This window comes from Globicephala melas, chromosome 6 (assembly GCF_963455315.2).
Source record: "Globicephala melas chromosome 6, mGloMel1.2, whole genome shotgun sequence".
Lineage (NCBI taxonomy): Eukaryota > Metazoa > Chordata > Mammalia > Artiodactyla > Delphinidae > Globicephala > Globicephala melas.
This window is the reverse complement of record NC_083319.1, coordinates 4741318-4757895: the sequence shown is the minus strand read 5'-3', so window position 1 is coordinate 4757895 and position 16578 is coordinate 4741318. Positions and strand designations below refer to the sequence as shown.

Genomic DNA, 16578 nt, shown 5'->3' with positions numbered 1-16578 from the left:
CTGCCCTCAAGGGCATGGGTGTGGGCCGCGGCTGAGAGCAGAGGTACAGCCTGGGGCCAGGTCCACGTCTCCACAACCAGGGACAGGTAACTCTTGCTACCTGTCAACCCTCCGTGGTTGAGAGCAAAGGTGACCAGAAGCTGCGTTACTAAAAATTCAGCACCTGGGACAAGGGCATCTCATCACGCCCCCCACCCCCCTCACTGAGAGGTAGGAGCCAGGGACCCCTCATGCTGGGGAAGGACTCAAAATGTTGAATCCGGGAGCATTTGTCCCGAAGGAGAGTCGTGGCAGGTTGGACAGATGGCCTCAAGAGATCCTTCCAGGCCACCCTCCAAGCCCCTCCAGAGAGCTGGAAGAGCCCGCCCACACGCTCACTGACGCCTTGCCCCCTCCGTGTCCCCCCAGGTGCAAGTGCAACCTGCACGCCAACCTGTGCTCCGTGCGCGAGGGCAGCCTGCAGTGCGAGTGTGAACACAACACCACAGGCCCTGACTGCGGCAAGTGCAAGAGGAGCTTCCGCACACGGTCCTGGCGGGCTGGCTCCTACCTGCCACTGCCCCACGGCTCTCCCAATGCGTGTGCGTACACAGAGCGGCCGCTGCACCCGGGACCCCCCCCCCCGCCCACTGCCCCCTCAGACCAGTGAGGCCATGGTCTCCCCTAGCCTTCGACCTCAGGAGCTGTGGATCCCATCACGCACACACATGCACACACATGTACTCCCTACAAAGGTGTGCACACAGAAACAGGCACGCATGCACACGTGGGCACACATGCGCACACACACATATGCACACACAGGCACACCCTTGTTACCAAGCTCCTAAGCGCCAGGCTTTGTCGTCAAGAACCTCTAGCACACCTTCATCCTGCTGGAAACCTGAGATGAGCATCCTTCCGCTGGCCTCTTCCCCTTCTTGTCCCCAGGGCAGGAGAGAAGGCCCAGAGGGTGTCAGGGAGGAGGGGTAGGGAGTCCTCGCTCCGGGCTAACCGTGGAGAGCAGCGCCATCCCTCATCACCAGTGTTTATGGGGCATTTGCATAGCCAAGTGCTATGGGGTCCCCACTCCCTCAGCCCTTAGGGGGGCCCCAGGAAGCGGGTCTCCTGTTACCCCATTTAACAGAGGGCTCCTCCGAGGGCCTGGCCCGTGCCGTCTGCATGGCCCTCTCCTCTCCCGGCTCAGCCTTCCTGTGCCAGAGGTCATCCTCGGGGTGCGCCCACACACGCCTGCACTATGAACACGCTTTGGGGGCCCCCATCACTGGCCCCCAACATAGTCCCTGGGTATCCCCCTGAAATCAAGAGTCCCAGGGAGCCCCCAGCTGCCATGGACAAGGGGGCCTGGGCTGGCCCCAGAGTGGGACTCCCCAGCTGCTCCCGCCCCAGTGATTTGCTGACACTGGTCAAGTGCTTTGACAAGGAGGCTGCACCGGGCACCTTCCATACACAGCTTCTCAACCCTCACAGTAACCCCTCGGGTGCTATTTTCATTATTATCCCACCCTCCAGATGAACAAACAGAGCCCCAGTGACCCTCAGTGCCCTCCTAATTTAGCAGCAAGTTAGATGCCACCACTGGACCCAGCTCCAAAGCCAGGCTGGGCCGCCGGCACCGCTCAGCTCGCCCCTCCTGGGCACGCTCCCAGGAGCCCCTCCATCGGCACCCCCGCGACCAACCGGTGAAAGATTTATGCAACTTTAGGCTGACAAAGCCGGAAGCCTCGCAACAAGGCTGTGACAGGCATGTTGTGCGTGTGCGGGCAACGCTTAAGAAGCCTTTGAAGGGTGACCTCCCAGAGTCACGGCACCTGCCGGCCTGCAAAGGCGCGGAGAGCGCTCTGGGTGACAGCCCAGCGCCGCCCAGCTCCCCCCTCACCGCCTGCCCAGCCCACCTCTTTGTTGCCAGAATCGTTTCTTGAACACGTTCCTTCATCGCTGTCACCTCCCTCTGGCTCGCAGGCTCATCCCTTCATCTGTCCTGCTGGCCTCCCCACCTCCCTGCTTCCTCTCTGGACCCTGTTCTCCTCCTGGAAGGATCCCCCAAGGTCCCCCGGCACCCACAGACTAAGACCCTTACCTGCAGGTCATGCACTGTGGGCCCCCAGGTGCATCCTCCCAGGCCTCCCTCACTGTCCCGCCGCCAGGGTCACCAGGGAAGGTCCTCATGCCACACGTCCCCCTGCCCACATCTCGGCATCCACCCCAGGGCTCCCGGGGCACGGAGGGGTGTCCTCACGCTCCGTCCTTTGTCAGGACCGCCTGGAGGGGAAGCTGTGGCCCTGGCTCCTTCCTTCTGAGACTGACGATTCCCGCCCTGGTACCCAAAGTCCCAGGTCAAACTGTGGCCTTGGGCCCCTCTCATCCCCAGGGCACAGACAGAGAGGCCCGGGTCGGAGTCAGGCCTCTGCCACTCACAGCTGTGTGGCCTTGGACAAGCCATTTCTCCGCCTGAGCCCTGTTTTCTCAGCTGTAGAATCAGGACCCTAATAAAAGCCCCTGTGGGGCTGTGTGAGGACTGAACGGCCCAGGTGGGGACAGCACTCAGCACGTGCCGACGTGCAGAAAGCTCTCAACACGTGGCAGGCGCTGCGATCATCTTCCAATCAGTCGTTCAGCCGTCCCTGCATTTCCTCAGGTGGGAGCATGCACCACGGTTTCCCTCTGGTGGTAACTTCCATCAGAGCTTCCAGTAAACCAGTCTGTCCCCGTGACTGGGGACCCTCATGTTTTCTGAAATCCCATCACTCCTGAGAGAATGGCCACCCGCCTCCTTGTCCTGCACTGGAGGACCCGAGAGTCTAAAATCAAACGAGAAGGGTGCCTGTGAAGCCCCCAGCGGAGGCTTATCAGCAGGTCCCCTGATAGGGTAAGTCACAGCGCTGAGACTCAGTTTCTCCATCTGCAAGATGGGCTCATAGGGGCCCCTCCCTCTCAGGGCGCCAGTGAGGATGGAATGGATGATCTGACCCAATCCCTGCACGGAGAGGTGCCCAGGCCCCCTGATTTCCTTTCCCCAGCCCTGCCACCCCCTCCTCTGCAGGGAGGAGGTGGCCGGGCCCCTTACTCTGCTGTGACCCTTCTCTCTCCGCAGGTGCCGCCGCAGGCTCTGCCGTTGGCAGTAAGTACACACCTGGGTCACCACCACCCTGGGAAGGCGACTGGGGCCCTCAGTGCATGAGGCTCTTTGCATGTCCTGGGAAGAGCAGGAGAGAAGAGACAGGGCTTTCCTGTCCCCCTGGGTCCATAGGCCTCACCACCCGCTCCTCTAATCCATTTGCTTCTTCCCCCTCCTTCGTGTCTCACAGTTCCTCCCCCTAGCTTCTCAGCTGGTGCTGCTTTGGAAAGGTCCCCTGGCCCCCCGGGGGCACTCTCTGCCCCTCCCTCTCCTGCCAGGCAAGAGTGGGGGTCACCTTCCCCGACCAGTGGCAGAACCCCTCCCCCCCAGTCTGACCATGGGGTTCGGCCTCCCTCCGGGCAGCCCGCAGCTATCACCTCTGCAGCCGCTCGCCCACGGGGAGGCTGAGGGAAGTGAGCCCGGATCCCGACGCGTCCAGGTCAGCTCAGGCCCCAGAGCAGCCAGACCATCTGAAGGAGGGTCAGGGGAGTCCCGAGAGCTCCACAGGGAAGGTGAGGCAGGGCGGTAGGGGGTGACCACCTATCACGAAGTCATCAGCCAGCACGCACAGTGCCAGGCGTCGGCTAAGCAGGATACTCGTACTATCGCATTTCATCCTTGAAGCCACCGCCCCCCTAGGTGGGTATCGCCATCTGCTCTCAGATTCAGCAGGAGAGAACTTGTCAAACAGCCAGCCAGTGCAGACCCCAAGTCTCAGGAAGGCTTCCAGGGGCGCCGCCTCCCTCCGCCAGGGCTCTTTGGGGCCACACTCAGCCCCGGGGCTGCTCCCTGCGGGGCACCAGCGGGCGGAGAGGGGGCCAGAGGAAGCTGGACCTGGCGGGGACGCTGGTCCACTCGTGGGGGTCTTAAGTTGCCCCTCTGCGTTGCTCCACACCCACCAACTCCCCCACCCTCTCTTGCTTTTCTCATCTCTTACCAGGCATCAGCAGGTCCCGGAAAGACCCCGTCCCCAAAGCCCCTGTGGCCGCTGTGGCCGTGAGGGGGGACCCCACCATTCCTGCCCCTTCCACATCCACTTCTTGGGCCCCCATGGCCCCCAGCACCCCACAGCCCACAGGTGGGTGCCCAGCTACAGCCCCAGCTGCCCTGCCCTTCCCCACTTCTGGCCCGAGTCCCTGCCTCTCTCTGTGATGTGCGATGATGTGGGAGCATCAGCCCTGGGGAGGGCAGGGGCTTGGCTTTTAGCGTAGAGAATGCTAGATCCTAGAGCCGCAAGGGCGTGGCGCCAAGAGCCCTCCGGGCTGCCTGGACACACCTGTCACTGGGCCCAGCCAGGGCATCCAGGGCTCCCATGAAAGTCCTGCATCCTCTTCCTGCTGCCCACCCACGCCAGGGCACTGCTCAGCCTGGCCAAAAGGCGGGGTGACCTAGCAGGGGGCGCCCAGGGGAGCCGGCCCAGGCCCCGCCCCCACCAGCCATCCTAGCCCCGGCTCTGCCCCCTGCCCATCAGCAGCTGACCCCCAGGAACAGACAGTGCAGGGTTAGCCAAGAAGGTAGACTCCTCAGATCAGCAAGGCGGAAGGGAGCCTCTGAGCTGGCGTTTTCAGACTCTGGGCTGCTGGGCCTTTCGGGGCAGGGCCAGGCCAGGGGTGTGTTCAAGGCTTGGGGTGCTGGGGTGGCCCCCTTGTCTCACCCGGCCTCACTTGGGGCATCCCACCGGCTCCTGCCTACCGCGAGTGCCAGGAGTCTGAAAGGACTCATCCCTCCCAGAGGATGCCGGGAAGATGTGGCCAAGGTCCCTGGTCCCCAACAGTGTGCCCCGCCTCTGCCCCACCCCCTCTGCAGGGAGGAGGCGGCGGGGTAAGGTGCCCCTTACTCCTTGGGCAGAGAGAGAGAACTTGTCAAACAGCCAGCCAGTGCAGAGGCCCTTCCTCTCTCTGACGCTCGTGGACCCTTGGAAGGGTGGTGTTTCCAACGGGCAGAGACCCCTCTGTCCCCTGGGGAGGGATCCCCGACACTCCGGCTTTGGCCTGTTGGGGGTCGGTGCTCAGAACGCTCCCAGCCAGTGAATGCCGTGGAAAACGCCCAGCTCCTCCACTGGACCAGAGGGTGACACATCACACTTCTTTTCTTTCTCCCTCCTTCCCTTCTCCACGGGAGACATCTGCGGGGGGCAGGGGGCCAGCCGGGAGATTCGAGGATTTCGGGATGGCCTCTTGGCCCAGGAATCCTCTCTGGGATGGAGGACGTGTGTCACTCTGGAAATCCGGGCTCCGGGCACAAGTTGGTCCAGCCGCCTGAGACTTGCGCTTTTTTTGCTGAGCTTGTGATGGGCACACGGGACCAAAAATAGTCGTGGTAGGTCCCGTGTCTGCCTGCAGACGGTGATCCGTCTGGGTGGGAGGCCAGACGCTCACACACACACATTGAGGAACCCGGACCCCGTTTCTGGAGCTGCTTCTGACGTGGTACGAGGGGTGCAAACTGCAAAGCTAGGAATTAAGGAAAGCATCAGAGTCAGGGCGGTGAGCCTGGACGAGAGAAGGTTTGAATCGTGAGGGTCCCCAGGACTCAGGTGGTGAGAAGGACGTGCCCCTCCCTCCAGGCAGGACCGTCCTTCAGTGGGGTCGTGGTCCACTTTGCATCCTGAGTTCAGTGCCAGGCTGCAGGTATTAAGAGAAAAAGGCGGCTGCGGTGTGACAGCCGGTGGCCTGAGTGTCCCAAGCCTTGGGGATCATCAGACCTCCTTAGCAACCGAAGCCTGTGCCTGGGCCCCCATTCCCCCCACCCCACGAGTCGTGACTCGCTGCAGCTAGTGGAGCTCGGACGTCTCCTGGGCCAGGAGCTTGTACTCTATTCCTTGCTCTCAGCCCCGTGAGATGGGACTGTTATTTTCGTAGTCCCGTAGGTGAGGATATGAAGGCTTAGGAAGAAGCAGCTGGATTTTCATGGTATGTAAATTATACTTAATAAAGCTGTTTTGAAAAAACAAAAAAGAAGTAGTTGCTCAAGATTACAGGCAGGACCTGAACTCGGGGCTCACCGACTCCCGATGCTTCCTGCCCACTCAGCCACCCAGTGCCACGGCCCCGAGGCCTCGGGGGTCTGGGAGGTGGTGCCGCCTTTAAGGCCTGGCTTGCACAGCTCCCCAGCTCCGAAGGAACAGACGGGGCCTCCATCTGGCCCTGGCAAGTGACACAGGTCATTGCGAGAAGGTTCCTCCTGCATACCTGAGCCTGTCCCTGGACAGCCCAGTCTTTTCCACCCCCAGGCCCCCATGAAGGTCCTGATTCTCTCCAGGTACCTCCCAAGAAGTGCTTCAGGCGCTCTGGCCCAAGTCCACCTGGGCCCTTGAACCCCTGGCCCAGATGTTTCTCCCTTCTGCCAGTGTCAAGCTGTCCGGAGGGCAGGGGCTGCCGGCAGAAAGGCTGTTCAAGACCATCGACCCTCTCCCCAGCTTGGCCGCCGAGGGTGGTGGGAGAGAGGCTGCAAAGCACAGTGCCTTCAGGGCGGGTTTATCGCCGCCCTAATTAAGCCCTTGCCAATTTGGACACCGGCAGCCTCTTCTCATTGAACATCGCATAAATGTCCATTTCATGTCCAGAGGCTCTTGGGTCCCAGCTGGAAAGTCTCCCACACTTCTTAGCTGGTAGATTTTCTTTTTCTTTCCCCACCAACCGGCATCGTGCGTAATCCCTTTAAGAAGCGGAAAAAATCCGACTTCTCCCTTGTCCCTCTGGGTTTGTCCTTTGAAATTCGGCACAGAATGATTCCTTGCCTTGCCAGCTCTACCTGCGTCCCCTGCTGTGTGTCCAGTTAGTCTTGGAGATGGGCACGGTGGCATTTGGGGGCTGACTTACGTTGGGGTCCCTGGTGAAAATGGGCCCAATCTAGGGGTCAGGGAGGATGCTCCAGTCCCTAGATTGGGGTTGGACAGGAAGAGGACCCTCTGGACACGTTTGATGTCTTAGCCAGAACACATGCCCCCTTTACGGCCATTGGCCAGAGACTTCAGCGCAGAGAGGTCTGGGCCCAGATACATGGGACTTGATCTAACTCTAGCCTTCAGTGTGAACGGGGGCCACACAGGGAGGGAGATTCAAGAATCAGGTGTCCCGCTGAAGAAAGGACTGCCCAAAGTACGCAGGTTCTCGGGCATGGGTCCCGCTTCCATCCGGTGTCCGTGTGCCCTTCATAGGCTGCCGTAGTGTAGACGCTGCCTCGCCTGTAGATTTGAACCCAGTTCTATTTGGCCAGCGTAGGCAGAGCTGCTTCTTATAGTACTGCTTCTTGTAAGGGGCCTGTATGCGGTGATGCCTCAGTAGGTCCCCAGGATACGCCCAGCCCCAGCCCCTTGCATAACTTGGTTTCTCCTCTTCTTTCCCCTAAGAGTGGATCAGGCCATCTACTGCTGCCCCCCTCTGGGCGAGCGCCCCCTGGCCTATGGGGAGCGGGGAGCTCCTTCTGAGACTGTAGTGGAGGGAGCAGGGGCACGGGGTGGGGACGCAGGGTGGCAAGGGGCCCAAGGGCGCCGAGGGGAGGGGCCTTGGAGCTCTGCCTGCCCCTACCCCCAACTCTCACCTACTTAGCCCGAGTGATATCACCACACCCGACCCCTTTCAGTCCTACACTCTAACCCTAACCCTGAGCCCCAAGGGCTTCCGGGGCAAGTGGAGACCCTGTCCTGATGACAGTAACCCTCTCTCTCCCACCATCGTGCTCACAGGACACCCTGGGCGCGGTGGAGCTCAGAGTCAGAGAGGGCTTCCTGCAGGGGGTTGGCTGTGAGTAGATGAAGGGGAAGGTAGCCTTCCAGGCGGCAGGACCAGCTGGGGCAAAGGCTTGGCGGTGGGATGGCAGGGAGAAGCGGCCTGACTGAGCGAGATGCGGGGAGGGGTCGTGGAAGGCACTGAGACCGAGCCCAGAGCCTCGTTCTCCCACCGCAGTGGGAAGAAACACGTGGGGGCCCACGGGCTCATTTGTAGCCATCGTGGGCACACCCAGGAGGCACACAGGGCCTGCCTGAGTCTCCGAGATGGGACGCTGTCCCCGGTCCCGGCTTACGGTTCCCTGGACGTTGAGCCCTAATGCCTGGCTTAGGCAGCAACCCAGCCCACACCTCCAGTTCCCTCCCGCGCCAGCTGTGAGTGGTGAGCAGGGCTTTGGGCGCCCCCTGCTGGCAAGCAGTTCCGGAGCCGAACCCACAACGGTGAGGGTCTGCAGTTCCCAGCAACCTGGCCGGCCTCTGAGTCAGGGCGTCCTCCCCGGAGAGCAGGCTGAAGCAACCACTTCCCGGCCCTGGACCCACTGGGGCACGACAGCCTCCCAGGTGGAAGCCGAGGAGACCGTGGCATGCTCCCCCGCAAATACGGGGCTGGGATTCTGGGCAGTGGAAGGCAGGGCAGTCTGTGCTCATGGCTGGACGGGGAAGGACTCACTCTGGCTGGAGCAGGGAGTTTGCTTCAGAAAGGAAGGGAGATGGCCAAATCTCGAATACCAGCTACAGACGCTGGACGTGATGCTCCCGGGAGTTTGGAGAGGAGAGGGGACAGCAAGAGTACCAGGGTGTGCAAAGCAATGTTTTCAACCAGTCAAAAAATTGTCCAGCTTCAGCTAAGTATTTAGCACAATATAAGGGATGCGGCAGATAGAGAATACTTTGGAAGGATGAATCCAGCTGGATGTGTAGATGGTGTCCAAGGCGGGACCAAAGGCAGGCCCGGTTCTGCGTGTGCTCCTGGTTGTGCTGTGTCGTCTCTGAGCAGGTGACAAAGCTGCTCAGAGCTTGCCCAGGGCACCTTGGGAGCCTGTGCTGAGCTCTACCTCGACCAGGACAGCCCACCCTGGGCAGCTGGACCACAGCTGATGAAAGAGCTTCTTTCTCATCTCTCCAAGCTGCGGGCACCTCCGCCGCTGCCCCCGCCCCCGCCAAGGCCTCCAGACTTTTCCAGCTCAGGCCCAAATCTCCTCAAGTGATGCCTATTGAAGAATTCGAAGGTAAGAGGAAGGCCCCGGGGCTGATCAGCCCCTCCTCCGGCCCCTCTCCCCCCACCTCCACTGGAAAAAAACAAAACAAAACAATGCAGTGCGTGGACCGATGCCCCCTCCCCGAGTAGCTGGGTCAAGGTGAAACGGAGCCTCTCTCTCGCCTCCGGTCCCCCCTCCCCAAGGGAGCTGGGAGCAGGTATGAGTCCGAAGTACAGTGGGCTAGCACGGGGGCAGGCACAGGAGCTGCCAGGAATAACCTGTCCTGGCTTCCCTGGGAGGTGTGGCCCAGGGGCTCGTCTTGGCTGAAGCAAGATCTGGGACACCTGGAGGATGCCTCACCTTCTCACTGTCCCTGGAGGGACAAGGTGAAGGGGACAGGTCCAGGAGGCCATGGTGTGGGAATGCTCACCGTCTCCTCCTGGGCACATGTCAGAGGCTCATTTCTCCGAGGTCTCCCATGCCCTTGACCTCAACATCTGGTCAGTCCCTCCTTCTCGCATCACAAAATGGGGGTTGGATCCTCTAGAGATACACAGATGGTGTCTCACAGCGGGGAGCCGGCATCCTTTCTTGTTCAAGGGGGTGTTGAGCCTCTTAGGAGGGACACCAAGGGATGCCCCCCTCTGTGGCAGGGAAGGTGACCCTCCTCACCAAACCCCGCCCCTTGATGATGTCATGGGAACCACCTCCAAACCCCGGGGCCTTTGCCCCAGGTGGTCACAGGTGCCTCCAGTGAGAGTCAGAAGCTGGGCCAGGGCTAGGAGGAGTCAAGGTGAGATGCTGGGGGCACAAACTTTAAGGCAGCATTCACTCTCAGGGTCGTGCAAGAGCAGGCCCTCTGATGCCAATGAGATTTGCAGAACAGCTCAGGCTAATAAGAAAGGGTCCTGCAGGTGGGTGTTTTCCTTCCAACCAACTTCCAAAGCAGCATGGGGAGGAAGCTCCTGGCCCTTTCCATCCTCTCCAGCGTTCATGCATGCGTCTACCCTTCATTGAATCACTGGGGTACCATGGTGAACGCCATGAACCCGGGCACCGCCCTCCCTGAGCTCACGGTCTGATGGCATGACCCATCTTCCCTGCATGAATCATATCTAACCACCCGCAGCATCACGAGGGCCTCCCTCCAGAAAGCACTTTGCCCTGGTACCCGGCCAGGCTTTTAGCGGATGCTGCCCACTGGCCCTCCCTGGTGCCCTGTCCATGGGGCCAGGTGGTAATCTGTGAGCTGGGCCTACACTGGTTCTCGTTCGGGCTCGAAGCTAGCAGGCCCATCTCTCCCCACATGGTACAGAAGTGTCAGAGACCCAGGGCACCATCCTGTGCCAGGTCCTACCCCTGGCCTCCGTTTTCCGGAATGCACCAGGGAGGGGCAGCGAGAAGGCACGCTTGCCATTTGTTCTCTGACCCTTGGTGTTTCTCACGTTTGGCCGGCCCAGACTGCGAGTGCTACGGCCACTCCAATCGCTGCAGCTACATCGACTTCCTGAACGTGGTGACCTGCGTCAGCTGCAAGCACAACACACGAGGCCAGCACTGCCAGCACTGCCGTCTGGGCTACTACCGCAACGGCTCCGCGGAGCTGGACGACGAGAACGTGTGCATTGGTGAGCCCTCGGCTGGGAGGCGGGGGCCCCGCACGCGAGTGTGTGGACCAGGGTGCGAGGCAGAAGAGCAGCGTTAGACGGGATCTGGGCACCCCTGCATTGGAATCCCCGGGGGAGGCTGGGGAAATGCCAATTCCTGGGCCCACTCTAAATACAGAATCCGCTCTATTAATAACCTACCTCCGCATGTGGTCCTCCCTGCAGGCACTGGCATTTCAGAACCACTAGTTCCAGTCAAAGACGGGTTCTAGGGCTTGCCGGGCTGTGTGCCTTTGGGCAATTCTCTTCCCCCCTCTGGGGCTGTTTCCCTGTTTGTAAAATAGGGAGGTGGATCAGATCAAGGGTTTTCAACCATTTTGGGGGAACTGAAGCTTTTCTTCAAATGAATTCTTTTCTCACACTTTATATGCCCTCCACCCCCAGTGGGCAGACGGTTGGCTTTCTTTAAACTCTGCTCCAGGGATGGCTTTTGGGGTAAAGAAGGAAATCTACAGGGGCCCTGGGCCCTGGGCCCAGGCAGAGGCAGGCCATCCCAAAAGACCGAACATGTGGCCCACAAACAACACCCACTAGTCTGGAAGACTGTCTCCCGTAGAGGCCAGTTCTCAGCCCTCCGATGCCCAGCGCCCTTGGGAACCCATTGCCCATCCCCCGCCCAGCAGGCCAGCCCCGGCTGTGCACAGGAGGAGCCGCCCGCAAAGCTGCAGCTGTCAGTCTGCATTATGGCAGCGGCCTTCAGATAATTTCATCACAACTCTAAAGTGATCCCAACGGAACTGTGCTGCCCACGTCACACCAGCCAGCAGCAGGGACAGGGCAGGGCCTCTGGATCCGATTAGAGGCGTCTCCCCCAGCGCCTCCTCTTGCCTTGCCTGTCTGCCTCCGCCCCCCACCCCCGGGCCCGGCACTAGGCGACAAGGACTCCCAGAGTGGGGGCTTTCGGCTTCTCCCACGGAGCAGGGCGAGCGGGAGGCCTCTGGGGCTGCTCCTCCACCCGCCCTGGAGAGGAGCTTCGGAGGCCGACTACACCCTGACCCCGCCGCACACACACCCCGGCCCCCAGGACGGATGGCCGGTGGCCTCCGCTGAGGCTCCTCCCACCTGTCAGTCATAGCTCTTTGGAGCCGGGAGGGATCAGCGCCCGTTCCAGTTACAGAAGCGGAGACGCAGGCCCAGGGACGGGAAGGGGCTGGTCCGGGCCATGCAGCGCCAGAGCCAGAGAGGGGAAGGGGCTTAGTGGATGTGAGAAAATGAAAACTGTCCCCTCGAGATCTGGACGCCCCAGGCGTCCCCACCCCGCCGTCCAGCGGCGGGTGCGGAGATCCTGCTGGGAGGGTTGCCGGGGCCGGGCGGGGTGGGCCCGTGCGGACGGCGCCCGCACGTCGCCCCTGATCGCTCGCCGTGCGCGTGTCCGTCCAGAGTGTAACTGCAACCAGATCGGCTCCGTGCACGACCGGTGCAACGAGACCGGCTTCTGCGAGTGCCGCGAGGGCGCGGCGGGGCCGAAGTGCGACGACTGCCTCCCCACGCACTACTGGCGCCAGGGCTGCTACCGTGAGTGCGCACCGCCCCCCTGCGCGGGGCCGCGTGCTGTGGGGCCCGGGGCGGGGCCTCGAGGCCGCCCAGGTCGGGTCCGGGTCCGGGTCGGTGGGTGGGTCCCAGGGGCGGGACCTGGTGCTTCCGGGGCGGGGCCCTGTAGGTGGGCGGGGCCTGGTGTTGTCCGAAGCAGGGTCCGGGTGGTGGGCGGGGCCTGATGCTAGCTGGTGTAGAGTCGGTAGCGGGAAGGAGCTTGGAGGCCAAAGTGGAGACGGGCGTTGGCTGCAGTTGGGTGGAGGCTGGCGGATTTGCGGGGAGGGAGGGAGGGAGGTAGTCCGAGGAAGTGAGGGGCTAGCGGAGACCCGACGTTAGCCACGGGAAGAGGGTGGAAGGGCGCCCCAGGCACGTGGAGTAGCACGTGCTAAGCTCTGGACGGGAGAGCAGGTGCGTCTGAAGAACCGCACCAAGGCCAGTGCCGGGACCGGGGCGGGGAGAGCCGGGCAGCGGCGGGAGGGAGGCAAGGTCCCGGTCTCGCGCGGCCCTTGGTACCATCCCCGCCGGGACACTTCGCGCCAATGCGCCCTGAGTCTCCAACACCCCCGGTCCAGGCCGCGCCCCCAGTGTTCGCACGTCCCAGGGGCTGAAACTCCAGCGCGGGGCGGGGAGAGGGAGGGCTGGACCGGGCCGCCACCCGAGTTAACCGCTCCTCCGCTCCGCAGCCAACGTGTGCGACGACGACCAGCTGCTGTGCCAGAACGGCGGCACCTGCGTGCAGAACCAGCGCTGCGCCTGCCCGCGCGGCTACACCGGCGTGCGCTGCGAGCAGCCCCGCTGCGACCCCGGCGCCGCCGACGGCGGCCTGGACTGCGACCGCGCGCCCGGGGCCGCCCCGTGCCCCGCCACGCTGCTCGGCTGCCTGCTGCTGCTGCGGCTGGCCACCTGCCTGGACTGCTGAGACCCGCGGAGAAACCCCGGCCGGGGGTGGGGGGAGGCGGTCCGTGCGCCCCGCCGCGCCCTGCGCCCCGCGCCCGGAGAGCCGGGAGCCCGGGGGCCGGCGTCGGAGGCCCGGCGGCCAGAAGGGTGCGGCCCGAGCTGCTCCCAGGTGCTACTCAGCAGAGTCCTCCCGCCCCGTCCCCCCGAAGTGGCACCTGCCCCCGCCCCGGCGCTGCAGCAGGGGATGCTGTGTGGTCGCGGCCCCAGCGGCCCGCGATTTCGGTCTTAGTTTTTCTTTTATATTACCCACCGACCCTTTCCTTTTTTTTTTTTTTTTTTAGCTGGCGGTGAGACAGGGGCGTGGGAGAAGCTGCTCATCCCAACAGCCCCAGGTCCTGCCTCCTGCTTCCCTCTCCCCCCCACCCCCCCACCCCACACACACGACTGTTGCAGACACCCCCTGCGCCTGTCCCTGGCTCACCATCAGCCAGCGGACCCGAAAATCCAGTTGCCTACACCTCTAGTCGCTGACTTGATTCTCTTTTCTATTCTTTGTTTTCCCTTACAACCCACCAGACCCCAGGCCTTTCCAGAGGCCTGGTGACCAAGGAGCTCGCTGTCTGGGGGAAGGGAGTTAGGAAGGAGGGTTGGGAGGGCTGGAAACTTACTTTTGTAGAGAACTATTTTTGTTTGTATTAACCGCCCCTATAAGGAGGGACAAAGAGCGGGGACGCTGGACACCACGGGGGTGGTTGATGGTGTATAATCTGACAGTAAAGAATCTGCTCACTGCTGCCTCCAGGGCCTGTTTTCTTTCTGTTCTTTTTTACCCAGCAAGTGTGGGAGTTAAAGGGGAGTCCACAAAATAGCCTTAAAGAAGCAATTTCGCGCTCAAGGCCGTCCCTTCCCCAGGCCCTTCTGTGAATGACAGGCAGGCGTAGCCACCGGAGCTCTCTCACCATGTGGCCAGGCCTGGCCCTGCAGAGACCTACAATGTTCCCCAAACTTGGGAGGTTATCTCCCTCCTTCCCCCACCACCAAAAAAAAATCCAGAGCTTATTGGCACTTTGCCTTGGTTGTCCTCAAATTTAAAAGCATGTGGTGGACATTGATACCTTCGCTGAAAAGTGCAAGGCAAGCGACTGACAGAGCCGTCTAACAGGGCTCGACTCTGATGCTCCGGTTTATAAATCAGGATGGGGGGTCCTATCAGGCCTGCTGGACCCCAGCCTCAGGCCCAGTGTCTGCTGCTGCCACCGCTTTCCAGAGCCCCCTGATGGTCACATGCCAGGGTGGGCACAGGCTGGTGGAGGCGGCAACGCAAAGACCCACAGCCGACCCCCCTCTCCTCTCTCCTTCCTCTTTCCCTCCAGAGCATCAGGAAGGTGACGGCTGAGGGGACCGGGGCAGTGTGGGAATTGTGAAAGGGAGCTCCAAAGAAAGGGGTGCCTCAGCTTAGCCCTGTGCTTCTGGGGTGCCCGTGGGTCTTTCTGGCCCCTGGGAGTTGGATTTCCCTGCTGTCTCTCAAGAAGATCCAGATTTCCCTGCCCACCTGCTTACTTCCCAACAGCCCTGGAAGATTCCCAGCCCACGGATCAGATTCTGGTCCTTTGTTGCGCCTACAGCCGACCCCTCCCCCCCCCCCCCCCCGCTCCCCACCCCCTAAAGTTACCCTCTGGCTGCAGCCGCTCTTTCCAGGCTGGGAAGTTTAAAACTGCGTTCCTCCGGCAAGTCCCCAAAGCAAGGCTCAGACGGAGTTTAACAAAAGTTGAGGATGACAAGAGATTACAACATGGTTATAGGTGGATATAAAGTATGCTTAGAGCCTCTCGGGGTCAAACACTGACCCCCTCCTGGCCTCCAGATCTCCCTCTGCTCCTAACCCCAAGAAAGTGCCTTCTTTCAGCTCCGCCCCTTCCCCTGCCCCGTGGCCCAAGTGGCTAGAAGAAAACATCCCTGGGGTCCTCGTGGACGGGAGGGGCCATGTGACAGCTCTGACCAATGGGCTATAAGCAGGAGTGATGGGCGGGGCCCCCAGAAAGCTCCGTAGAAGCCTGTCCTCCCCTCACTCCCCACCCAGCCTCAGCTGGCCAAGTTTGGGGCCCCGGCGTTTCTCTTCCCCCCTCTCGCCATGCTCTGGTGGCATGGGGTGGGAGAGCCACCCCCACAGGATGGTGGAGCCGAGAGGGTGGAAGTTGGTTTTCTGAGGACCTAGCAGGGCAGGGGACGCCAGCCCTAGTTGCTGATCTCCACACTTCTTAACGTGTGAGAAAAAATAAACCTTGATGTGATTAAAACGCTGGTCTTTGGGTTTTCTGTTACACGCAGACTTACCAATTCCTAAGTTATTGGCCCTCCCCACCCAGCATCTTGGTCTCTGAGTCCACTGATGCAGAGACACTACAACGTTACCCCTGCTTAGCCACAGCCCCTGTGTCATAACACTGCCCATAACGAAGACAACAGATGGCAGTGGCTTTAGGCCCAGGAGTTCAGGGCCTGTCAAGCCGCCTCCTTCCAGAACAGGACCTGCCTCCGCCTTCAAAGGAGCACAGGGCAGGCTGACCAAAATCCACCTCTAGATAAAACACCAACTGCAGGGTGCAATTTGTAAGCATGGTCGCCTTCCTCCTAATCATCATGATATTAACATATGAAGGAACCATGATCATTCACCCCCAAATACACACACACACACACACACACACACACACACACACAGTCCTGGGTCTGGGTCCCTTATTTGCAGAGCTTGAGACAGGGGTTCAGTGCGTGGATTTGCGGAGGGTGTGCTGTCAGGATACATGTGAAAGGGAGTGAGAGAATTAGGATGGGGCGGGGAAGCCCAGTGAGGATGCCCAGCTTCAGCCTGGTCCACCCACCGGGGCTCTGAGCTTAAATCACGTCTTGAGGCAAGGGGGCAGTCTCATGCCGTTGGCTTCATGCTGCATTTGGGGGCCCCCCAGTACAGAAGATGGGCGGCTGTAACAGGCATCACAGCAGTGGAGGGGGGGTTCCCATAGACGGGCTCTGGGTCGGGCACCAGCAGCTTCCACTGAACATACACACACACATACCCCTTGGTGTCACCCTGGGTGTGTCCCTGGAAGGCCCTGAGGGGTCTGGGAAGAGGGGTCCTCAGTGGGCAGCACTCTGTCCGCCCTGACCTCTCTTGCCAGACCAGCAGCGCTCTGTCAGCTTCCCTGTGACTAGTCTCTGTGTAAGCAAGGGCCGGGGAGGTGGAGCGCATTGTAAATCAGAGTGGCAGCCCAGGTCCCCGAGGACTCGGCTCAGGCCCTGACCTCAGCCGGAGGAGGGAGGGAAAGCTGCCAGTGCCCATTTGGAAAACTCTGACATCTTTCAGGCAGTGGGGAAAAGGAGAAAACAAGGTTAGCAGAGCCCAAAGTCACAGCCCAGCCTCTTTTCAATGGTGCA

At 61.3% G+C, this 16578-nt stretch overlaps 1 protein-coding gene across 4 annotated transcripts in view; it reads left to right on the top strand.

The window, feature by feature from the left end:
- NTNG2 (netrin G2) overlaps nucleotides 1-13932 on the top strand; it is a 74802-nt gene extending 60870 nt beyond the window's left edge. For 3 of the 4 annotated variants that reach the window (XM_060300258.2, XM_060300256.2, XM_060300257.2), the window contains exons 4-9: nucleotides 409-581; nucleotides 3095-3121; nucleotides 8975-9076; nucleotides 10507-10674; nucleotides 12094-12228; nucleotides 12930-13932. In XM_060300258.2, coding sequence (XP_060156241.1) covers nucleotides 409-581; nucleotides 3095-3121; nucleotides 8975-9076; nucleotides 10507-10674; nucleotides 12094-12228; nucleotides 12930-13165 — 841 coding nt within the window. In that variant the 3' untranslated portion in view covers nucleotides 13166-13932. The remainder of the gene's footprint in view (nucleotides 1-408; nucleotides 582-3094; nucleotides 3122-8974; nucleotides 9077-10506; nucleotides 10675-12093; nucleotides 12229-12929) is intronic. The other variant, XM_060300259.2, reaches the window with a different exon arrangement.
- Nucleotides 13933-16578: the final 2646 nt, after the last annotated feature.